Source organism: Chrysemys picta, chromosome 1 (assembly GCF_011386835.1).
Source record: "Chrysemys picta bellii isolate R12L10 chromosome 1, ASM1138683v2, whole genome shotgun sequence".
Lineage (NCBI taxonomy): Eukaryota > Metazoa > Chordata > Testudines > Emydidae > Chrysemys > Chrysemys picta.
This window is the reverse complement of record NC_088791.1, coordinates 242,690,225-242,714,929: the sequence shown is the minus strand read 5'-3', so window position 1 is coordinate 242,714,929 and position 24,705 is coordinate 242,690,225. Positions and strand designations below refer to the sequence as shown.

The window sequence follows — 24,705 nt, the reverse complement described above, 5'->3', positions numbered from 1 at the left end:
GAGGGCTTAGCTTTCTCTCTCAAAGTAGCTATATTGTTCAGTGGCATCTTAACCATTACCAATTTCAAATATTTAAGTTTATTAGATCTTCTCCTCCATCTGACACAGTTATTATTAATTGGGGTCAATTGTACAGAGCCAGTGATACACAGATGTCTACCTTAAAATAAAAGTATTAACTGTTAGGGTAACAGACCACAGGCATATTTTGAAACCTTATTGGACATCAGGAAGTCATTTGCTTATTTTAAGTATTTCTCATAAACTAGGGTTAAAAAATGAAAGGTGAAGTATGTTAAATAATGGATTAAAAGTCACAACTAATTAAATGTAAAGAAATAAGAAAAGCACCAATTTTTTCTTGTAGTTCTGCTACTGAAGATTGTTGGTCATTTTTTACAGACGACTTCTCCATGAAATCCTGTGATATAAAACAAAGATAATGAAATATTACAAACATTTTTGGTATTTGCTAATTCCTTGCATGTCACAATCAGAAGCTGATTCATATATATGAAACTTAAGCCCAGAATCTGGGCTATTTCTATATGAACGAGACATAAATATTATGATTTATGTACAATTTTATGTTTTCTTGATAATTTACAAAGATACTTAAAATGTAAGGGCAGGGAAATCATCCTCATAGGAACTGCTTTCCATCTTACCCAGTCAAGAACAAGAAAGGACAGACCATGTAGTTCTGGCCAGCTATTTCTCAGTCATTATTGGGCCCTAACAATGCTCTGATGTAAGGAAGTTCCAGCAAACTTACCACAAACAGGGCAGGGCAGATAACTGATCTAACACCAACTTTAAGTTGTGTTTATTTAAGTTGTAGATTTATAACATTTAAGAGACATTATTAAGTCATCTAGGCCGTCCTTCTGTAAATGAAGGATCATTTGTGAGGTACTGGTGGGAAAGGGAGAAGATTATATTTTGCTCAAGTAAGCTTTTAATGCTAAAGTAACTTTAATGTTGCCTTTTTGGTGAGACACTCTCCATTAGAAATACTTATTGAAAAAAACAGATCAGTTGATTGGGGGCAGGGGGCCATGAAATAATGTGAAAATACTTTTGAACCTTCATTAAGTGTTAGAAGTTTAGTCTGTATACTGAAATAACAAAAAGCATAACCTTTAGAGAGGTCAGTTCGGCTTTCACATTTCTAAGTTCAGCCTCTCTTTGTTCTAGACTGAGTTTTAGGTTTTCTTGCTCTTCTGTAGAAGATTCCTTCTGTTGCTCTTGTATTTGGCTTTCATAACATGCAAGTTTTTGAGAGATCTCCTCAATACAAGCTAGAAGATCTTGTTTTTCATTCCTTGCTTTCTCATTGGCACTCTTCATCTCTTGGATGTCTAGCTGCAAGGCTGCTTTTTCTGACAAAGTTCCTTCTAATTTTTCTGCTAAGAGAGACTTTTCTTTTTCAAAGTTTTCCAGCAAAGATCTGAGCTCTGCACACTGAACTACATTTTCTTCCTGAAGTCTCTCAACCTTCTGCTGTAAATTAAGAACTTTTTCATCATTCTGCAAAGTAAGGCTCTGTTTTTCTTCTTTCATTTTTGCCAAGGATTCATTTGCAATCTGCAGTAAATTAATAGCATCATGTTCCTCCTCATCATCTGAAAGTCTGGACCCTATTTGCTCAAGCAAACTGTACAGCTGAGTTTTGACAAGTAATGCATGTGCTTGTTTGTTTTCAAGTAGCATAGTTAAATGGTCTTTTTCTTCAACAGCAATTTGTAATTTCTTTTCTAAATTTTCAGCTTGTTCTTTAAACACTAGCCAATCCTCCTTTTCAGAGGCAACCTTTTCCAGATTACTACTTATTTTGTCTTTTTCCTTATTGATTTTCTCATTTTCCTTATGAAGAGTATATGCTTGAGATAACAGACTCTTTCTATCAAGCGAGAGAGCTTCCATTTGTTCCTCTAATTGCACTAACTTTTGGTTATTCTCATCCTTCTCTTTTAAAGCTTCTTTTAGTGTCTCTGTTAAATCCTCTACATTTTTTTTCAGTTCACTGTTGCACTGGTTAACAAATTCTGCTTGTTGCTGAAGTTCCAGGACCTTTTCTTGTTCTTTTTTACACATTTCTTGGAGATTTTCTACTTCTTCACCTGAACATTTCAGTTCACTTAAAATACCATCTTTTTGAGAGGCAAGACTAGTCACCTTTTCCTCCAGTTCTTTTATTGTGATCTCTTTTTGATCAAGAGAGATCACCATTGCCTCATTCGCCTCCTGAAAGCTGACTATTTTATGCTTAAGTTCTTCCGCCTCAGCTTGTTTAGATGATAATTTTTCTGCTTCTTCCTGAAGACGACTCACTGTTTCAAGAAGAACATCCTTTTCATTGAAAGCAGCTCTGAGTTTCTGCTGTAGCTCACTGACATCAGAAGCTTGCTGCTGCTTCATTGATTCAAACTCCTGACTGATCTTTCCAGCTGATTCCCCCAATTCAGTTTGTAGAGTTTCCAGGGTTTCCCTCAAACTCTCATAATTGAACACTGCTTCTTCCTTCTCCTGTATGAGCTTTTGATACTGTTCCTTAAGATCCTGTATTTCAAAAACCAATACCATATTTTCTTTTTCTGAATTTGACAATAAAGTCTGATGTAGTTCCGAAATCTCTCTCTCTTGTTGTTCTCTCAGACTTTGAACTTCTAGGTTACGCTCTTTTTCAGTGATTTCATATTGGTGTCTTGTTGCTTGGAGCTCTGATTTTAGTTTTTCAATTACACAACAATGATCTTCTTTAGCAAGTTGCAGTTCATTAATTTTAAACTCCAAGTCTTCCCGCTCATGAAAATACTCATCCTTTGTGTGCTGGATTTCCTCCTCCAGTTTTAACTTAACATTATTCATATAGGTTAGTTCATCTTTTAATATACTGTGTTGAGATTCCAGTTCTTTTAAAATATGTTCTAAGTGTTTGACCTTTTCTTCCATTTTTGTGTCCCCATAAGTGTCTCTTTGTACATCTGTTACATCTGTCTCATTTTCTTGATTTTTATTTATAGCTTCTCTTAGTTGTTCCAATTCATGTTCATATTTCTCATTACTAGCATATAATTCACCCTTCATGCTTTCTTCTTTTACCAAGTGCTGCTCTGTTAAGTCCGGCTTTTGCTGATTTATCTGGTTTCTCTCCTCTTCATATTCTTTAGAAGTGGCTTCAAGCTGACACATCAATTCTGAAACCTCTTGTTGGTGTGCACCCTTTAGTTGTAAAAGCTCTTCATGCAGATTATTGATTTCACTACAGTAATGTTGAGAATTATTTTTGATAACTTCTTGCAGATTTTCAATGTTTTTGTTTTTATCCTCACTGATAGCTTCCAACTGTTTATTCAGACATAAAATCTGTTCCTCATATGCATGCTTAATTTGCTGGACCTCTTCTTGTAGTCTTTTAGTTTCCTGTTGTTGATTACTATGAAGTTCAAGCTGTTCTGCAAGCCCCATTTGTTTCTTCACTTCTTCCTGCAGTTCTTTCTGCAGTTTGGCTAAGTCTTCATTGTATTTGGACTGTGCTCTTACTACTTCATTCTTAAGGCCTTCAATATCTTTCAAGTGGTCAATGCTTGATTGTTCCAACTGCTTCTGCAGTTCTTCTGTCTTAGTTACAGCAACCTAAAACAAACATATATGTCAATAATTACGTAGAAACAAACAGACAAACTAAAACCAAAAATAGATGAAAACCCAGTATATGACTTCCCCAACTGAAAAATCAGTGACAAAGTAATTCATCTGCATAATAAATGCCATTTGAACTCATGCTATTGTGGAAGTTAGATATTAGTAATTAAACTGGTTAAATTTTAAAACCTAATAATTTATCAAGTAATTCAGATACCTGCAAACTTGGATATTGTGATCTCTGAATTGCAAAGGTCTCTGTCTTATGGATGACCAAGGAAATCGAGAAAGAGTTTGGAATAAACGAGTCCTTGATATTGATTAGTGTACCAGAGATGGAAGTCATATTAAGTTTTGTGGCCTAAGAAGAAATACCTTAAAATCCTAAATTATTTGGAACAAGGAAATGACATTTGAGGACTTAATTTAGAATGGGAGAAAAAATGTACAAGCAAATTAGGTGAGATAAAGGGCACACTAGGAACAGCAAACTCACTGCAGGATGGGTGGTCAAAAGACAAGTGACCCACGCTCCATGATCAGGGGAAGACGACCCCCACTTCCCCCCAGATCTCTGCTAATCTGGCCCAGGGGGAAATTCTTTCCAGAGCCCAAATATGGTGGTCAGTTGGACTCTGAGCATTTCAGCAAGTTCCACCAACCAGACACCTGGGAAAGAATTCTCTGTAGTAACTCAGAGAACCTCCCCACCTAGTGCACCATCACTGGCCGTTAGATATATTTTCTGCTAGCAGTCAGAGACTGGCTACATGCCACTGTAAGCAGTCACATCAGACCATCCCCTCCATAAACTTATCAAGCTCAGTCTTGAAGCCAGTTAGGTTTTTTTGCCCCCACTACTCCCTTTGGAAAGCTGTTCTAGAACTTGGCTCATCTGTGGATTAGAAACGTTCGCCTAATTTCAAGCCTAAACTTGTTGATGGTCCCCAGGCTTTGACTGAATACTGACAACTACCTAGCTGGAATCAGTCTGGTTCACCTGTATGTTAGTATTGTTACAATAGGTATTGGGATTCCAACGTGTTTAGTGTGGAAACTTTATTGAATGCTTGTGAGTTGCTGAAAGCATTACTCTCACTTATAACATCTGTATCCCATATGGTAAGGTAATATTTGAGGATTTGCACTGTAAGCCTTTTTAACTGTGTAAATCACTAGACAGGAGAAAGACCTTAACTAGAATGAAATGCTGGTCTCCAACAGAAGGTATTATGTCCCTCCCAACAAGGAAGGAGCATCAACACCAGACAGATTGGAGTGGAATATTAAAGAGGACAAAAGATTTTGTTGTTTACTCTCTCCCAGTCCCCATGAAGATGAGTTTTGGAAATGAATTCCTCCCATCTGTGAGTTTGCAGCTCAAAGCAGAAGGGGGGGAAGGGAATTAAAAACCCCTACCAAGGAGGAACTGTATCTCATTGCTGCTTGGATTTTGGAGGCAGGGTTTCTGGACATAAGCAAGGAATCCCCAGCTGCTTAGCCTGGGTTAGCTCTAAAGGTCATTGAAGCTTCTATAATAAGCAAGCTCTATATTACCTTTTGAAACTTAAGATTGTAACTCATTTGTGTATGTATGTTTAACTGTTTTAACCTTGTGAATAACTCTTTTTTCCCTTTTCCTATTCATAAATCTGTATGTAGTTTGTTATAGGATTGGCTACAAGTGTGGTCTTTGGTGTGAGATCTAAGGAGCAATTGACCTGGGGTAAATGACTAGTCCTTTGAGACTGGAAGTAACCTGACTGCTGTTGTGATTCGTGGTATAAAGGACCATCTATCACAAGGGTAGGCTTGCCTAGGTGATGAGATAGATTGGAGTGCCCAAGGAGTCTGTCTGTGACTCCATATTTAAGCTGTTATAGTGCCCGAGGAGTTTACATTTGAAAATTGATTGGTGAAATCTAACTACAAAACCCACAGCCAATTTGGAGTTTGTGCCCTGGTTCTTAATAGTCTGCCCTGAGGTTGGTACTCACCAATGCTCCCTCTACTATTTTACATCCATGTGTAGAATGAATTTTGTTATGTACACCAATATGGAGGTGATAATTGGTGGGGGTTGGGCCAAGGGGTTCGGAGTATGGGTGGGGCTCATGGCTGGGGATTAGGGCGCGGGGTGTGTGTGTGAGGACTCTGGCTGGGAGTGTGGGCTCTAAGGTGGGGGTCGGAGATGAGGGGTTTGGGGTGCAGGAGGGGGCTCAGGGCTGGGGCAGAGGGTTAGGTTGTGGGGAGTGAGGGTTCTGGGGAGGGGCTGGGGATGATGGGTTCGGGGGGAGGGGGAGGTGTTGAGGTCTCCGGCTGGGGATGTGGGCTCTGCGATGGGGCCAGGGCTGAGGGGTTTGGAGTGCAGGCTGCCCCGGGGCTGCAATGGGGAGAGAGAACTCCCCACCAGCCCTCTCTTGCCACAGCAGCCTAGGGCTGGGGGAGATGCACCTCTCTCCTCCCCAGTCCACGTCTGCATTGCCCTTGATAGCCTGGTGTGCAGACATGCAGCTTAGAGGCAACTTAGGTACCCACGCTCCTGAGTCAGGGCAGGACAACTTGACACTGACCATTTAGTCTGTGCATAACCCATTTGTTTTAAGACTTGCAAACAGGTATTGTAATAATTCTGGGAAAGTATTTACATTGGTGATTATAATTAAAAATATACAAACTATGAGTATTATTAACTAACAATGAACAAAAGAGAATGAGGAAAAAAGGGATTAAAAAGTGAACCATACAATCATAATTATTAAACTAGAAAACAAAAATACTATGGACTAGAAAGGTTTATAGCAGAAACAGGTTATTGCTCATTTCATTACCTCTGCTTCTTGTTTCCTTTTAGCATTTTCTTTTTTGAGGGCTAGGCACTGCTGCTGGATCTCTGCTTTTTCCAGAAGAACAGCATCCAGCCTTTCTGAGAGCGCCTAATTTGGAGAGAGAGCGAGAAGACCGTTGGAAAAAAATGTGAAAATGCAGAGTCTCAGCAACCTGTGTGAGGCAATGCTACAGAGCTCAGACATTGGCCATGAGATTTTCTGCACATTGTGCAACAGAAAACCAAGCCCGTTACAATAATTACCTTCATTCCATAGAGAGAAGACAGAGTATAGTGACAGCTATACTGCTAACAAAACACCTCTCACAGTTAATCTACTGAGCAGAATGAACTTGCTACATTGGAAAACTGGTTTCCCATTTTATTATTTATACCTCCAGAAAAAAAGCTGTGTGTAAATAATTGTTTTAATCATTAAACTAATATTTAAACAATCAGAATCTTGTTTCAGTAGTTTACAGGTTCTTACACTAACTTTTCATCTGAGTAGTTACATAAGTTACTACACTTTCAGCAAGATAGATGCTTTCACTACTAAACTCAAAGTGCCAGTTCAAATCTAAAAATAGTTGAGAAGTATTTATTGTGATAAATTCACAAAATAAAAAGCACTTTAACTGTTGGACTGAGTAAAACTGCTGCCCCATTTCTTTATAGTGGCAGTGCAAATGTTCATCAGGAGCTGGACTACTCTCCTATAGAAGAAGAAACTTAAGAAAAGAAGATTAACATTTTACTAATAATTTTTCATAAACTGACACAAAAATTAATATTTCCATATATGATGCAAGACTCACAAGACACTTGGTGGAGGATGATAAAGAAAGTGTCTTAAGTGCATGAGAAGGACTGGTCCCAGATAGTCCGAGTAAAATAGTTTGCCATTCAGTAAACACCACCAGTGGAAAGATTTCCAGGGGTCATTTATTATGTATAGTACTTCAAAAACAATTATATAGTCCCACCTGAATAATATCATCAGCTTCTCCAGCAGCTGGTTTTGATTTGAGTTCAATCTCTTTTTCCAATTCTAAAACAAAAAAATTATTTATATAAAAAAAAATTCACCATAAGGTTGTTTCACATTTCAAAGAGCAGCTTCTAACTCAGAAGAGAATCTGTAACTTTATGAGATTATAAATATAATTAATGTATTACAATAGTATAGTAATGACATCAAATTTTAAAAATTTCAAAACACCAACTCAATGTAAGTTAAGAATTTCCTGGCATATTAGTATTCAAAAGTCACAGTCATCAAAATGTACATTAGGCTGAAACTTGGTATATAAAAATGTAGTATTTGCCTTAAATAGATGGGTTAAAAGTTGTGAAGCACTATATCAGTGAAAGGAAAAAGCAAAACATTTAGTTCTATCTCCACCTGTGACCCTCTGAGGCCCCTGCTGGAGGCCTTGTGGCCCTGCCACACCCCACCCCAGAAAAGGGCAGTGGACAAAGTCATCCAAGCTGTCAAATTGGCTGCTCCCTGCAGCCCCTATCAGGGCCTAGCAGACTAGTATAAGAAGAGCTGCAGGGCCAGCATGAGATCAACTCCTTGCTGGAACTGGAGGAGTGTGGCTAGCTGAGGGAGTGACAGGACCTCAGCCAGAGCAGAGCTGGCAGAAATGGGGGTGGGGGAAGAGCAAGGAACTCTGGGCTGGTTGTTGGGACTCCATCAGGACAAGGCCCTGAGATAGGGTTACCATATTTTGAGTGTCCAAAAGGAGGACACTCCACAGGGCCCCGGCCCCGCCCATGCCCCAACTCCACCCCTTCCCCAAAGTCCCCGCTCCAACTCCGCCCCCTCCCCTGCTTCCCGTGAACATTTGATTCGCAGGAAGCCTGAAGCAGGCAGCAGGTAAGCTGGTGGGGGAGGTGGGGGGAGGAGGCGCGGCCCAGTCTGGCCCCCGAAACCGAGCGGCTCCCTCCGGCCCCGGCCCTGGCATCTCCAGCCTGGCTCGGCTCGGGCCCTGGGGTGCCGTCCCCGGGCCAGCCCCCGGCCGAGCACCCCCGGCCCAGCACCGCCGGCCCGGCCCCAGGCCCCAGCCCAGCGCCGTCGGCCCGGCACCCTCGGCCCCGCTTGTCCCTATTTTCCTGGACATGTTCGGCTTTTTGGGATTTCCCCCCGGACGGGGATTTGAGGCCCAAAAAGCCGGACATGTCCGGGAAAATCCGGACGTATGGTAACCCTACCTGAGATAAGGGTGAAGAAGGTGCAGGGCTGTGGGGAAGTGGCCAATGGAATCAGAGAAGTGGCATAGCTTAGATAAAGGGACATGGCAGATGGCTGCTATCTACAGAATCCCTGGGCTGGGACCTGGAGTAGTGGGTGGGTCTGGGTCCCCACCCCATTAGGCACTGAGGGAAGTGGCCTGGACTTTGAGGTGCCCCAGAAGGGGAACTGAACTCTTTAGTGGCCCAGCAGGAGAGCTGGGACCTGAAAAACCCAGAGAGGGCAAAGACATTGCCTCCTGGGGGAAGCCCTGGGTACAGCTCAATACCACTGATAGGTTCTTAATTAGTCCCGTAGTCTAAGCCCAAGGAGGCCTTCAGCATGAGTTCTCAAACTGGGGGTCGTGACCCCCTCAGGAGGTTGTGAGGGGGGTTGCGAGCTGTCAGCCTCTACCCCAAACCCTGCTTCACCCCCAGCATTTATAATAGTGGTAAATATTAAAAAAAGCGGTTTTTAATTTATAAGGGGGGGTCACACTCAGAGGCTTGCTGTATGAAAGTGGTCACCAATACAAAAGTTTGAGAACCACTGGGCTACAGGGAGAGAAAGTGCAGGCCTGCACACACTCAACCAGGGGGCACTTGCGAGAGGTGAGTGAACCCCTCTACACTACCATCCTCACGCTTTTTTCTAAACCAGATAAGCTTTCCCATAATTAACCCAAAATGGTGTCTGCAATCTTTTACTATTTCTTTTCAAAAGAAGTAACATTGAGTAATTACACAATAGCTAACTTACTTAAAAATATTATTGTACCTCCAAGACAGGGTTGCATGATAATGATTTGTTTAATATGTAAAATCAATTATTTGGCTTGGAGTTTCCACCCTCTCTCCGCCAACATCAAAACTTGCTACTGTATGCCATGACATGAAAAAGCAAACACTCTAGCAAGTATGGGGAGCAGACACTCAATGAAAGGCCCCAATTCAAGATACAGTTCAGTTATTCTCTTAAGCAAGTTGTTTTCTCCCATCACACTCCTCCTTGCTTGGTTAGTAAAATTTACTATAAGATCAATGCAATGCCTCTTCTTCCCTCCACTCTGGGATTTCTACCTCTATCCTCTCAAAGAAATAGGGAAAATGGAACCAAACGGGTTGCTGGAAAATCTAAATTTTTCCCCTGGGAATCAAATCCAGAGGTCAAACACTGTAACAGAGAAGACTACCATTAAGTCAATACAGCAGTCCCTTCCCTCTACACCCACTTTTTTTTTTTTTAAAGTACACCTCTACCCCGATATAACGCGACCCGATATAACACGAATTCGGATATAATGCGGTAAAGCAGTGCTCCGGGAGGGCGGGGTTGCACACTCCGGTGGATCAAAGCAAGTTCGATATAATGTGGTTTCACTTATAACGCGGTAAGATTTTTTGGCTCCCGAGGACGGCGTTATATCGAGGTAGAGGTGTAATATAAAAATCTTGGAACAGCCAAATAAATCCCTTTTCTGTATGGTACCTGTGCATCTTGACTTCACTTTCTGCATAAGCATCATTTGCTTCTTCGCAAATTTGATGAGATCTTCTTTGGACAGTGTATCCAGCTGTAGAATGTGATAAGGAAAGCATGTTTTGTAATCTATGCCTGAGGACTATAACACTGAAAACAAGGAATATTAAATGTCTGACTTTCAAGATATTAAAATTTAGGGAATGAAACACATCTTATCATATGTCTGTAAGCACAATTTAAATGTATAGTGCAATATAAGTGACCCACTAACTCTACATTAATTCTTACAAGTTTACTCCACAGGGCTTAAGTAGGCAATATCAATGTGAAAGTAAGACTCAGTTGTGAAGGGTTAGCATTCAGAGATGGATTAAAAATCTTCAAACAAGTAAAAAAAGATAAGGCCTGCCAAATTGAAAAAGCTAAGGAGGCATTTGAGAATAATGTAAATTGCTGAATGTTTTTAACATGGCATGCTGTCTTAACATTGTTGTACAAGTGAGAAGTAAATTTAAATGAAGAAATCTATACACTAAAGAAATGAAAAGTCCATTGTTTGAACTGGATGCTGCCAAGTGTTTTTTAAAGGGTTAGTACATTTGCTTCCAGTAATAACTGCCAATAGCATTAACTAGATTTTTCTTCAGCATTCTCCAAAGTTTAACAGGGCTCTCTAGGTTTAACAACCACAATTTAATTTTGGCAAAAAGAGAAGTCAATGTTTACCTTTTAAAATTAATCTCTCTTGACTATTCCCCCAGTAGCAGCTAGTGTAGCAGGTTGTAAATCTGTCCAAATCAGTTATATTTGTAAAGAAAGTTTACCTTCGATTTACCGCTTCCTGGTGTGGCATAGGAAGCCACCATATCTTGTCCAGCATCTTGTACCTGAAAAACAAAAAGCACAGCATGTCAGAACTGAACTCTTCATTAGACTACTAATGGAACTGATTAAGAGCCTGTGGTACCCTGACAGTAAATAACAGCTCTAGTAGAACTTGGAACTCAAGAAAATTAAGATTTAAAAAGAAGAAGAAGAATGGAAGAAATGAGTTCAGACATCCATCACAGATAGCTGGATCAGGATAGATGCATCACAGCATGATGTCGTGAGCCAATATATTCTTAGAAATCTGTCTTTTAGATATGGAATTTCTATCCAAAGAGCTGGTATACATAGGCTGGGCAAAATCTACTTATTTTGTTTACAACTGGTCCGGAGAGTATGGCTTGATAACCTAGCAAAAGGCCTGCCTTAAAGATGTGGACAAATGAAAATGCTATTGGAGGAGCAGCATTTAAATTAACAGTGATTTTATGATAGGATCTCCCAAACTACATTCAAAGAGGTTTACATCATCATCTTGGTCTGGGTTTGGAAGGTGATTTAATGTTCATGTATATTGGGGAAGATAGAATAATAGTAATGCAGGGCTGGAAGGAATCTTAAAAAGTTATCCAGTTCAGCTCCTGGCGCTAAGTAGACCTAGACCACCCCTGACAGGTATTTGCGCAACCTATTCTTTAAAACCTCCCTTGGAAGCCTATTCCAGAACTTAACTAACCTTATCGGTGGAAAATTTTTGCCCAATATCTAACCTAAATCTCCCTTGCTGCAGATCAAGCCCATTACTTCTTGTCCTATTATCAGCAGAGACAGATCAATTAGTCATTGTCCTCTTTATAACAGCCCTTAACATATTTGAAGACTTGTTATCATCGGTCTTCTTTTCCCAGTTTTTCAGCCTCTCCTCATAGGTCAGATTTTCTAAACCTTTAATAATTTTTGTTGCTCTCCTCCGGACTCTCTCCAATTTATCTATTTTTTCTAAAGTGTTTTGACCAGAGCTGGACACGGTGCTCCAGCTGAGACCTCCGCCATTGCTGAGTAGAGCAGGACAATTACCTCCCATGTCTTGCATGAAACACTTCTGTTAATGTACACCAGAATAATATTAACCTTTTTTCACAACTGCATCACATTGTTTACTCGTGTTCAATTTGTGGTCCACTATAATGCCCCAATCCTTTTCAACAGTACCATCTAGCCAGTTATTCCCCCATTTTGTAGCTGTGCATTTGATTTTTCCATCCTAAGTGACTTTGCAGTTGTCTTCTCTGAATTTCCTCTTGTTCATTTCACACCAATTCTCCAATTTAAGGTCATTTTGAATTCTACACCTGTCCTCCAAAGTTCTTGCAATCCCTCCCAGCTTGGTATTATTAACAAATTTTATAAGTATACTCACCACTCCATTACCCAAGTCATTAATGAAAATATTTAACTGAACCAGCCCCAGGACTGACCCCCACTAGATGTGCCCTCCCAGTTTGACAAACATTGAAAACTACTTTTCAAGAACAGTCTTTCACTTTATAGTAATTCTAAATCACATTTCTCTAAGTGGAGGACCTACACTTTCCTTCATCTTTCTTTTGCTCCTAATGTATTTAAAGAACCTCTTCTTATTGCCTTTTATGTCCCTTGCTAGGCGTAACTCATTTTATGCCTTAGCCTTTCTGTACATGCTTGTGCTCTTCTGTACTCTTCCTTAGCAGTTTGTCTGTTTCCACTTTTTGTAGGATTCCTTTTTGATTTTCGGGTCATTGGAGAGCTCTGAACATGAAGAGTCAATGCTAGTATAAGCTCAACGTTCAAGCAAGGGCATATGAAAAAGGGATTCGGACTCCACACACAGACCTTACAGCAACTCTGAACAGACAGGATGAGACACAGAGTAAGCTGTGTAGCAACATAAGACTTTTCTGCCATGCTGTAGGTAGTATTTCCATAATATACAAATTGTATACCTGATTCACCATTCTTTTCACACTATCAGACCAGATGAATTTACTTTCATGTTTATTTTACATGAGTAAAATTTTGATAGTCTATTTCAATAATTTGCAATTAAATCGGCTTCTAGTTAGGTAGGTACAATGCAAACAGATTACACAGAAGTACCAATCCTAAACTACAGTTTTGTAGAAAATATACCAATTCTAGAAATCTTTAAACCAAGCATACCAAACTATGCCATGTTCTGAGATGTGATCACATAACAGTTATGTATCAGGAAACTCCAGGGATCACACTGGATTTTTCAGTTTATTCCACACGGCAAATACAAATGACTTGAAACTTCCTTTGGAAGTATCTTTGTTTCTCTTTGTAACTGCAAAAAAGTTACATGAAATATAAGTGCTTGTGTGTGATAGAAATTACTTGACACTTGCCATTATATTTATGTAGTCACTGGTTATTTCATTTGACCTGCAGAACTGAGGAAATCTATTCATTTAGCATATTTCTAAAATATTGTCAAGGTCCCGCAGAGCTCTTGAGTACTCTTATTAGACTTTATAAAACTTCTAAGTCAGTATTGATCTAGTCACCCCCAACTGTGGTCAGGATGGAATTTTACCTCCCACGGTAACACTGACTAACCCAGCAGGTGCATCAGTGTTTTCACTTTCCTCTGAAGCATGAGATTGGCTCTACTCCCACAAGGAAGATACCAGACTGGAAAAGTGCATGAGGTCTGGTTTACTGGGGCAATCATCATCGCCCTGCTGTTACCATAAAACAGTCACAAGCAGTGTGAAGTGCGAGGATGTAGACAGCTCTCCTCCTGCCAACACAGAAACACCTCTGACGGGCAGTTTTCCAGCGGACTCTCGGTGACCCCTCTCTGCTAGTGGTGGCTTCCCAAGAAGAGTTGCCACAGGGGCCGGGCTCCAGGCAGAAATGAGGCTGAACTCTCGTTTTATAAACAGACTCAATGTAAAGCCGGGGGTGACATTACGGCTTCCCTGTAGCCCCTCACAGCAGCCAGGGGCGGGGCGGGGGTCGCACCCTGTGGGGTCCCCCCGGGAAGGAGGCGGGGGGGGAGCAGTTGCACGTGGGGGGAGGGGTCACCCGCGCTCTCCTCCGCCCCGCCGAGGAGGATGGGGCCGGTGGCGCGCGGGGAGGGGGAGCGAGCGAGGGGGGCCACGCGCCCAAGGTCCCACCCAGCGAGATGCTGCCGCGGCCCCAGTCCCGCCGCGTGCGGGGTGGGGGCGCCCGCCAGTGACGGATTAATTACCCCCCCCCCCCGGGCCCGCTCAGGGAGAGCAGCGGCCGCCGGCCCCTCCCCAGCGCATCTGCCCGGCGGCGCCTCCCCCGGTACCTCCATGGCAGGGCCGCTCCCGGCGCGGCGGTCGGGGGGGTTTCAGTGCCGCTGTATCCTGCTCCCCGCTTCCGCCTTCGTCACCCCCGCGCGCCTTCTACGTCAGCACCCACGTCAGGCCAGAGGTCGCAGTTTCGGGCCCTCCCGGCTGTTTCTATGGTAACCAGTGACCATGGGAGTGGTTAGCGCGGGCCCGCCCATCTCCTGAACCCAGGCCCCACCCCCACCTCTATGGGGCTACAGCCGCGACGTGCCTGGGCCGGCCCTGCCCTGCCCTGCCCTGCCCACAAGCCCTGGGGCAGCGGCGGCTCCAGGCGGCCACGTCCGTCCTGTGACTCCGTATCGTCCATCGAGCCCCCGCGCACCGCAGCTCGCTGGGCGAACCCCAGGCGGGTTAGCGGGTCCCGTGCCACGCCGCTTCCCCCTTGGGCAAGGGGGGGATAGTCGCACACAGGGGCTCCACCTGCAGGACCCTAGCGTCTGGGCTGAAGCCTGAGCGTCTATACAGCAATTAAACAGCCCCTAGCTCCATGAGCCAGAGCCAGGCGGCGGGGTCAGCCAGGGGCTAAGTGCAGTGTAGACAGACCCCTATGTGGATAACTCAAGCTTTGTGCCTTCCAGTGATTTTCTGGGTTCAGTTGTGGATCCAGGCAGTGGTTTATAGTGGTAGGATCCGTGAAACTGGGTTGGTCACTCTGAAAGGCAGGGTGGGGCAGCAGATAAGTTTTATGGTTTGTCATATTAGTGACCAGGTTCTGGGCCTGGAGTGACCTTGCATGAGTTCTGTACTAATTTATTTGAATAATGGGAGAGGGAGTGTTTAGCAGTGATTCCCTGTTTTCTAAGTTGGGGGTCATGATTGTAGTTAATAATAAGAGTGATGAATGGTATGAGAATTTAAACAGCCTGTAGCAAGAAGTGAGACTTGAACTCCTGGATTCCTTTTTCCAAGGACAAGGAACTTTCTTCCGAGATTTATGGCCAAATGATAATTGTGGGGGTTTGCTTTGGCGTTTTAACTAGGACTAAAAATTTATAAAATGGTTTAGAAGAAAACATTGTAAGTGTAGAACTGATATTCTAGAAATCAGCACATGATGAACAATAATGTTGCCCAGGGTCAGATCTCACAGTGTTTTAGATTTCTTGCAAATGGAGTAACAGGAAAAGTGAGACAATCCAGTGAAAAAATTACCACAAGGGGTGATAGTTGAACTCTTATTCTTTCTGTATCAATTCATCTTTCATAATCATTACAAAAAATTCAAAATATTTTGTTTTGTTATTGCCATTTTACCAATTTTTTTTTTTTTTTTTTTTTTTTTTTTTTTTTTTTTTACAAAATAAAGGTTTAAAACTGCACTCTGTAACATAACCTTAAGCAGTGCACCATAATATACTACCCTCAACCCAAAGTGGATCTCCTAATTACGTCAAAGATGATAGACTCTGCCCTCTAGCACAGGCATAGTTTGGGTGGCCAGGAAGGGCATTGCCCCCCCAAACTGCAAGCCTTGGACAGGTCTGGAATTTGCCCTCCACTCACAGCCTCATTGGCTTGACTGGAGCAGTCCCCCGACATATAGAAGTCAAATTATGCCTATGCTTTTATGTAATAACCAAATATTTAATGCCCGATTTTCTGATACGTTAAGGACGTTTTGTGCTGCTCTGGCAGTGAAAGCAGCCATAAAAGAGGTTTGAACAATTGCTTCAGAATTTCCTTATTTTAGGGAAACATAATGGTGACATAGATCCACTGAAATAACTCCTGAGCTATATATTCACCGCATAAGAAACATGGCAGAGAAAAAAAGTGTATGGCCCAGTCTCCTTTACACCTCAGTGATCCCCAGCTACCAGACTGGCTCAGTGGGGACAAGGGCAGCTGGAATAAAACACAGAACCATGGAGGTTTGGGGCAACATAAGTATAGAATTATAGAATATCATGGTTGGAAGGGACCTCAGGAGGTCATTTAGTCCAACCCCCTGCTCAAAGCAGGATCAATTCCCAACTAAATCATCCCAGCCAGGACTTTGTCAAATCTGACCTTAAAAACCTCTAAGGAAGGAGATTCCACCACCTCCCTAGGTAACCCATTCCAGTGCTTCACCACCCTCCTAGTGAAAAAGTTTTTCCTAATAACCTCCCCCACTGCAACTTGAGACCATTACTCATCGTTCTGTCATCTGCTACCACTGAGAAAAGTCTATCCTCTTTGGAACCCTCTTTCAGGTAGTTGAAAGCAGCTATCAAATCCCCCCTCATTCTTCTCTTCTGCAGACTAAACAATCCCAGTTCCCTCAGCCTCTCCTCATAAGTCATGTACTCCAGACCCCTAATCATTTTTGTGCCCTCCACTGGACTCTTTCCAATTTTTCCACATCCTTCTTGTAGTGTGGGGCCCAAAACTGAACATAGTACTCCAGATGAGGCCTCACCAATGCCGAATAGAGGGGAATGATCACGTCCCTTGGTCTGCTGGCAATGCCCCATCTTATACAGCCCAAAATGCCGTTAGCCTTCTTGGCAACAAGGGCACACTATCGACTCATATCCAGCTTCTCGTCCTTTTCTGCAGAACTGCTGAATAGCCATTTGGTCCCTAGTCTGTAGCAGTGCATGGGATTCTTCCGCCCTAAGTGCAGGATTCTGCACTTGTCCTTGTTGAACCTCATCAGATTTCTTTTGGCCCAATCCTTTAATTTGTCTAGGTCCCTATGTATCCTACCCCTACCCTCCAGTGTATCTACCACTCCTCCCAGTTTAGTGTCATCTGCAAACTTGCTGAGAGTGGAGTCCACGCCATGCTCTAGATCATTAATGTGAGAGTGGAGTCCATGCCATGCTCTAGATCATTAATGGAGATATTGAACAAAACCAGCCCTGGACTGACCCTTGAGGCACTCCGTTTGATACTGGCTGCCAGCTAGACATGGAGCCATTGAGCATTACCCTTTGAGCCCGACGATCTAGCCAGCTTTCTATCCACCTTATAGTCCATTCATCCAGCCCATACTTCTTTAACTTGCCGGCATTAGGACACATTAGGGTGTCCTAATTATCATATCTGCCCCTAGCTCCACCATAGGGTTTGTTTACCCTTAAAACTGCAACAGCTATAGCACTTTAGTAAAGATGCTACCTACACCAAGGGGGGAGCTTTTCCTGTTGTCATAGATAATCCATCTACCTGAGAGGCGGTAGCTAGATCCACATCGACCTAGTACTGACTACACTGGGGGTTTGGTTGGTTTAACTGAGTTTCTTAGGGTATGGATTTTTCACATGCCTGAGTGATGAAGTTATACCAACCAAATTTCCTAGTGTAGATCAGGCTTCATGGAGAGAATGAGGATAACAGGAATTACTTTGGAAAACCAGGTGGGTACCAAAATATGGATTTAGGATCCTATTTTTGAATATCTCAAATGAGGCACAGAGAGAATAAGTGATTTGTTGGAAGTCGTACAGATTTTCGGTATCAGAACCAGTGACAGAGGCTGGACATTGTGGCTCTCAATCCTGTGCTTCAGTTAAGGGACATCCTTTCACTCCCAGGGAAGACCCACCACATACTTTTAAAATGTGTGTGTTTTGATTCCAGCTCTGGCTGCACTTTCAACATGATGATAGTGCTTGATATGTTTGACATTTCACTATAAGTAGTTAATTTTTGATGAGAAATTGTTTGGGAGAAACATTTTATTCATATTCTATTTACAATTCACAGGATTAAAACTGAATATCTGAATTAATTAAAGGAGAATGGCTATTAATGAAAAATGTTATGTTAGTCAAAACATTCTGCTGTCTTCAGGGAGCAATAATTTGCATTTTTCCAACTCTGCCTATTGTCACTGATATTTTTAAATTTAAATAGTAAGCACTGAAAGAAGATAGAATTGTTATTCATGCAAAGCACAAAAGTTGATTTTCATAACTTTTTATTTCAGTGTATTCACTATATATAGATTCAACCCCCCTTAATTTCTTCTGAGTTGAGTCCTTTATTAATTCATTATTGTAAGCACTTATTTTAGTTCAGTCAAATTTTGCTTCGATGTAATAGTTGAAATAATTTTCCATTGCATACTGGAAAATTCCTTCTAGTAAATAGGAAGAAAAGATCATGGTGACCCCTACAGAAATATACAAGATTCCTAAAACATAAAGTAAGTGTAATTTTAAAGTAAATACTGTACTTATCAAAGACAGGAAATGAGTAATAGAATATTCTTTCATCAAAGCCAACTTTAGTGTCATGAATAATATAGAGAGACAAATTCTGTGCAATGAAACCCCATTTGTACTCACAGGGCAGAATTTGACAGATAATGTCACATGCTGGTTTTGATTTGTACTAAGAATACCTCTGTTAGGTTTTTTTCTTGTCTTGTTCTTGCAATATAATATATTATATCTAATCTTGCAAATATGTATGATGTGCTTCATTTAAGCCACTCATATGGTTACAGTTACTTGAGTGGGACTCCTTGTGTGCTTAAAGTTAAGCACATCCATAAGTGTTTGAAGATCAGGCCCTTAGTATGAAAGGAGACTCAAAGAGCTTGGCTTATTTAGCCTAACCACACAAAGGCCTGATCTACACTATGACTTTAATTCAGATTTAGCAGCGTTAAATTGAATTAACCCTGCACCCGCCCACACAACGAAGCCATTTATTTCGAAATAAAGGGCTCTTAAAATCGATTTCTGTACTCCACCCCGACGAGCGGAGTAGCGCCAAAATCGATATTGTCATTTCAAATTAGGGTTAGTGTGGCCGCCATTCGATGGTATTGGCCTCCGTGAGCTATCCCACAGTGCACCATTGTGACCGCTCTGGACAGCAATCTGAACTCGGATGCACTGGCCAGGTAGACAGGAAAAGCCCCACGAACATTTGAATTTTATTTGCCCAGTGTTTGCCCAGTGTGGAGAGCACAGGTGACAGATAGCTCATCAGCACAGGTAACCGATATATGCAGGCCGATAATCGAAAAAGAGCACCAGCATGGACCGTACGGGAGGTACTGGATCTGATCGCTATATGGGGAGAGGATTCAGTGCTAGCAGAACTTCGTTCAAAAAGACGAAATGCCAAAACTTTTGAAAAAATCTCCAAGGGCATGATGGAGAGAGGCCACAATAGGGACTCAGATCAGTGCCGCGTGAAAGTCAAGGAGCTCAGACAAGCCTATCAAAAAACAAAGGAGGCAAACGGTCGCTCCGGGTCAGAGCCGCGGACATGCCGCTTCTACGCCGAGCTGCATGTAGTTCTAGGGGGGGCCACCACCACTACCCCACCTCTGACCGTGGATTCCGAGGCGGGGATAATCTCATCAGCTACACCTGAGGATTCTGCGGACAGGAAAGAGGAGGAGGAGGAAGACGAGCTTGCGGAGAGCACCCAGCACTCCGTTCTCCCCAACAGCCAGGATCTTTTTCTCAGCCTGACTGAAGTACCCTCCCAACCCTCCCAAGCCAGTATCCAAGACCACGACCCCATGGAAGGGACCTCAGGTGAGTTAACCTTTTAAACTATAAAACTTGTTTTAAAAGCAAGCGTTTTTTAATGATTACTTTGCCCTGAGGACTTGGGATGCATTCGCGGCCAGTACAGCTACTGGAAAAGTCTGTTAACGTGTCTGGGGATGGAGCGGAAATCCTCCAGGGACATCTCCATGAAGCTTTCCTGGAGGTACTCCAAAAGCCTTGCCACAAGGTTTCTGGGCAGTGCAGCCTTATTCCGTCCTCCATGGTAGGACACTTAACTGCGCCATGCTTGCAGCAAGTAATCTGGTATCATTGCATGACAAAGCCTGGCAGCGTATGGTCCCGGTGTTTGCTGGCATTCAAGCAACATCCGTTCTTTATCTCGCTGTGTAATCCTCAGGAGAGTGATATCGCTCATGGTAACCTGGTTGAAATACGGGAATTTAATTAAGGGGACAGAGGTGGCCGTTCCTACTGGGCTGTTTGCCTGTGGCTGAAAAGAAATCCTTCCCTGCAGTTAGCCAAGCGCAGGGGGTGGGGGGGAATTGTCGCTGAGCTTTTCGCGTTTGGCTAGCAGGGATCTTCCCTGATACCAGCCACGCGGTGGGAGGAGGGATAAAACGATCATCCAGAGAATTGGATGGGGGGGGGGGGTTAGTTTGTTTTCTGCTGCTGAAGGTTAACAGGAAAACCACAGCACTCAACGGGCTTTGCTTGGTATGTGGGAAAGGAGGGCGCAGAAGCCGAAAGGCAATGGCTTACCATGGCCGCATGCAAGCCGAATTCTGTTGCCCGGACCTGCGTCTGTGATCTCTAGCAGCAAAGCCACAGGCACTCAATATTAAGAGGCAAAATGCGACCTTGCACAGAAATCACATGTGCTATGTAATGTGAATAGTGTTGGTCACCGTGAAAGAGTATAAGCATTGTTCTGCAAAATGTATCTTTTTAAAAAATTCTCTCCTTTTTTCCCTCCCTCCAGCAGCTGCAAATTCTTCAAGCCTCCCTCTTCAATCCCGAAGGCTATCTCAGATAAGGCGTCGGAAAAAGAAGACACGAGATGAGATGTTTGCAGAAATCCATGGAATCCACCCTCAGTGAAAGAGCTCATCTGAATGAGTGGAAGGACACGGTTTCAAAGTATAGGAAAGAAGCCAGTGAATGTGAGGACAGGAGGGACCAACGTGAGGACAGGAGGGACCAACGTGAGGAGAGGAGAGACGCTCGAGATGAGAGGTGGTGGCAGGAAGATCAGAGGAGGCAGGATGCAACACTGGGGCTGCTGCGTGAGCAAACAGACATGCTCCGGCGTCTGTGGAGCTTCAGGAATGGCAGCAGGATAACAGAATGCCGCTACAGCCCCTGTATAACCCCCCCCCCCACCATGTTCCATAGCCTCCTCACCCAGACGTGTAAGAACGCGGGTGGGGGGAGGCTCCGTACACCCTCCCATTCCACCCCAGTGGACAGCCCAAGCAAAAGGTTGTCATTTTTTAAACCTTTTTTTAATGGCCTTTTCCTTCCCGCCGATCCTCCTCCCAAACTCCACCCGGGTTCTCTCCCTCTTTTTATAATCAATTAATAAAGAATAAATGATTTTTAAACAATAGTGACTTTATTTCCTTTGAAAGCAAGCTGGGGAAAGGGGGAGGGTGGGTTCCTTACAGAGAATAAGTCAATAAAGGGGGTGGGTTTTCATGAAGGAGAAACAAACAGAAATTTCACACTGTAGCCTGGCCAGTCATGAAACTGGTTTTCAAAGCTTCTCTGATGCACAGCGCTTCCTGGTGTGCTCTTCTAATCGCCCTGGTGTCTGGCTGCACGTAATCAGCAGCCAGGCGATTTGCCTCAGCCTCCTACCCCGCCATAAAGATCTCCCCCTTACTTTCACAGAGATTGTGGAGCACACAGCAAGCAGAAATAACAATGGGGATATTGGTTTGGCTGAGGTCTGAGCGAGTCAGTAACGATCGTCAGCGACCTTTTAAATGGCCAAATGCGCATTCTACCACCATTATTCACTTGCTCAGCCTGTAGTTGAACAGCTCCTGACTCCTGTCCAGGCTGCCTGTGTTGGTTTCATGAGCCATGGCATTAAGGGGTAGGCTGGGTCCCCAAGAATAACTATTGGCATTTCAACATCCCCAACGGTTATTTTCTGGTCCGGGAAGTAAGTCCCTTGCTGCAGCCCTTTAAACAGAGTAGTGTTCCTGAAGACGCGAGCATCATGAACCCTTCCCGGCCAGCCCACGTTGATGTTGGTGAAACGTCCCTTGTGATCCACAAGTGCTTGCAGCACCATTGAAAAGTACCCCTTGCGGTTTATGTACTGGGTACCCTGGTGCTCCGGTGCCAAGATAGGGATATGGGTTCCATCTATCGCCCCACCACAGTTAGGGAATCCCATTGCAGCAAAGCCATCCACTATGACTTGCACATTTCCCAGAGTCACTACCTTTCGTAGCAGCAGCTCAGTGATTGCTTTGGCTACTTGCATCACAGCAGCCCCCACAGTAGATTTGCCCACTCCAAATTGATTCCCGACTGACTGGTAGCTGTCTGGCGTTGCAAGCTTCCACAGGGCTATCGCCACTTGCTTCTCAACTGTGAGGGCTGCTCTCATCTTGGTATTCTGGCGTTTCAGGGCAGGGGACAGCAAGTCACAAAGTTCCATGAAAGTGCCCTTACGCATGCGAAAGTTTCGCAGCCACTGGGAATCATCCCACACCTGCAACACTATGCGGTCCCACCAGTCTGTGCTTGTTTCCTGGGCCCAGAATCGGCGTTCCACGGATAGAACCTGCCCCATTAACAACATGATCTCCAAAGCACCGGGGCCCGCGGTTTGAGAGAATTCTGTGTCCATGTCCATGTCCTCATCACGCTTGTCACTGCGCTGCCGTCACCGCTGCCTCCTCACCTCGTTTTTCTGATCCTGGCTCAGCATAAACTGCACGAGAACACGTGAGGTGTTTACAATGGTCATGACTGCTGTCTTGAGCTGAGCAGGCTCCATGCTTGCCGTGGTATGGAGTCTGCAGTGTTCACCCAGGAAAAAAGGCACGAAATGGTTGTCTGCCGTTGCTTTCATGGAGGGAGAGGTGAGGCTGTACCCAGAACCACCTGCGACAATGTTTTTTGCCCCATCAGGCACTGGGATCTCAACCCAGAATTCCAATGGGCGGGGGAGACTGCAGGAACTATGAGATAGCTACCCACAGTGCAACGCCCCGGAAATCGACGCTAGCCCCGTTACATGGACGCACACCGCCGAATTAATGTGCTTAGTGTGGCCGCATACATTCGACTTTATACAATCTGTTTCCAAAATTCGAATTATATAAATTCGGATTAATCCCGTAGTGTAGACATACCCAAAGGCTGAAGGGAAGATATGATTGCTCTCTATAAATATACCAGAGGGATGAATACCAGGGAGGGAGAGGAATTATTTAAGTTAAGTGCTAATGTTGACATAAGAACAAATAGATATAAACTGGCCAACAAGTTTAGGCTTGAAATTAGATGAAGGTTTCTAACCATCAGAGGAGTGAACTTCTGGAAGAGCCTTCCAAGAGGAGCAGTGGGGGCAAAAAACTTAACTGGTTTCAAGCTTGAGCTTGATATGTTTATGGTCTGATGAGATCGCCTACAATGTCACGTAGCTGATCTGTGATTGCTAACAGGAAATATCCCCAACAGCCCATGATGGGAAACTAGATGGCAAGGGCTCTGAGTTACTACATAGAATTCTTTTGCAGGTGTCTGGCTGGTTTGACTTGCCAAACTGATCACTATATTTGTGGTCAAGAAGGAATTTCTCCCCAGGTCAGACTGGCAGAGACCATGTTTTTTTTTTTTTTTTTTTGTCTTCCTCTGCAATGTGAGGCATGGGTCACTTTCAGGTTTAAATGCCTGAGGATAACAAATGCCTGAGACATAGGAGTGTGATATTGCCCACTACTGTGTGTTGGCCAAAGCAATTTAGTTGTACTTTGCAGAAGAAAAGTTTAAAATAAATAATCCAGTCTAATCTGGGTTGAATTGGAATTGGAGATTTTAAGAGAAAAGGTATTTCCTATTACTGATCCTTATTTTACAGTCCCCTTCAAAAAATCTACTTTAACTTAAAATAAAGAAACTGACATTTTGTATGAGCAGGAAGGGTACAGTCTAGGTGACAGTTATTTTCCTACTATTAATTGTATATAAGAATACTTATATCATTACATGAAAGTAATAATTTATGATATAGATTTATGATACACCAAGCACTGGCCTAAGGACCCGATTTCAAAATATCCTCTAAATTTAAGTGCCTGAGTTTCTGGGTGCCCACTTTAAGACACCTGGATATCCTGAAATTAGTGGACATGTTTAAGAATTTTGGTCTAAATGCATGAAGTTTTCCTTGCATTAATATAATGACTTATAAGAGTCTGGTGGCACCTTAAAGACTAACAGATTTATTTGGGCATAAGCTTTCGTGAGTAAAAACCTCACTTCTTCGGATGCATCCGAAGAAGTGAGGTTTTTACTCACGAAAGCTTATGCCCAAATAAATCTGTTAGTCTTTAAGGTGCCACCAGACTCTTTGTTGTTTTTGTAGATACAGACTAACACGGCTACCCCCTGATACATAATGACTTATGTAACTGACAAAAGTCATCTGATTCCTTTACAACTTGATGAAGATAAAAGAAGGATAAAAAACCCTAGTGTGTGTCTCTGACCTAGTTCCTAACTGGCTAAATAATAACTTTCAATCCAAGCATGAGGCAGATCACACACTGTGAAATCAGTGGAATGAATCTGATGTTTGCTCTCATATTGACTGCTAGT

The 24,705-nt window shown here is 43.1% G+C and overlaps 2 protein-coding genes across 3 annotated transcripts in view; one reads left to right on the top strand and one right to left on the bottom strand.

Moving 5' to 3' along the window:
* GCC2 (GRIP and coiled-coil domain containing 2) overlaps positions 1-14,573 on the bottom strand; it is a 43,228-nt gene extending 28,655 nt beyond the window's left edge. For both annotated transcript variants that reach the window (XM_005306964.5, XM_024103950.3), the window contains exons 1-7: positions 14,362-14,573; positions 11,018-11,080; positions 10,200-10,284; positions 7,462-7,526; positions 6,480-6,584; positions 1,141-3,639; positions 352-421 (exon numbers count right to left, since the gene is read on the bottom strand). In XM_005306964.5, coding sequence (XP_005307021.2) covers positions 352-421; positions 1,141-3,639; positions 6,480-6,584; positions 7,462-7,526; positions 10,200-10,284; positions 11,018-11,080; positions 14,362-14,367 — 2,893 coding nt within the window. In that variant the 5' untranslated portion in view covers positions 14,368-14,573. The remainder of the gene's footprint in view (positions 1-351; positions 422-1,140; positions 3,640-6,479; positions 6,585-7,461; positions 7,527-10,199; positions 10,285-11,017; positions 11,081-14,361) is intronic.
* Positions 14,574-15,687: 1,114 nt separating this feature from the next.
* On the top strand, positions 15,688-21,441 carry LOC135980792 (myb/SANT-like DNA-binding domain-containing protein 2). Its single transcript, XM_065580956.1, has 2 exons — positions 15,688-19,890; positions 20,846-21,441. Exons 1-2 carry the CDS (start codon positions 19,350-19,352, stop codon positions 20,962-20,964), a joined length of 660 nt encoding a protein of 219 aa, XP_065437028.1. The 5' UTR covers positions 15,688-19,349; the 3' UTR covers positions 20,965-21,441.
* Positions 21,442-24,705: the final 3,264 nt, after the last annotated feature.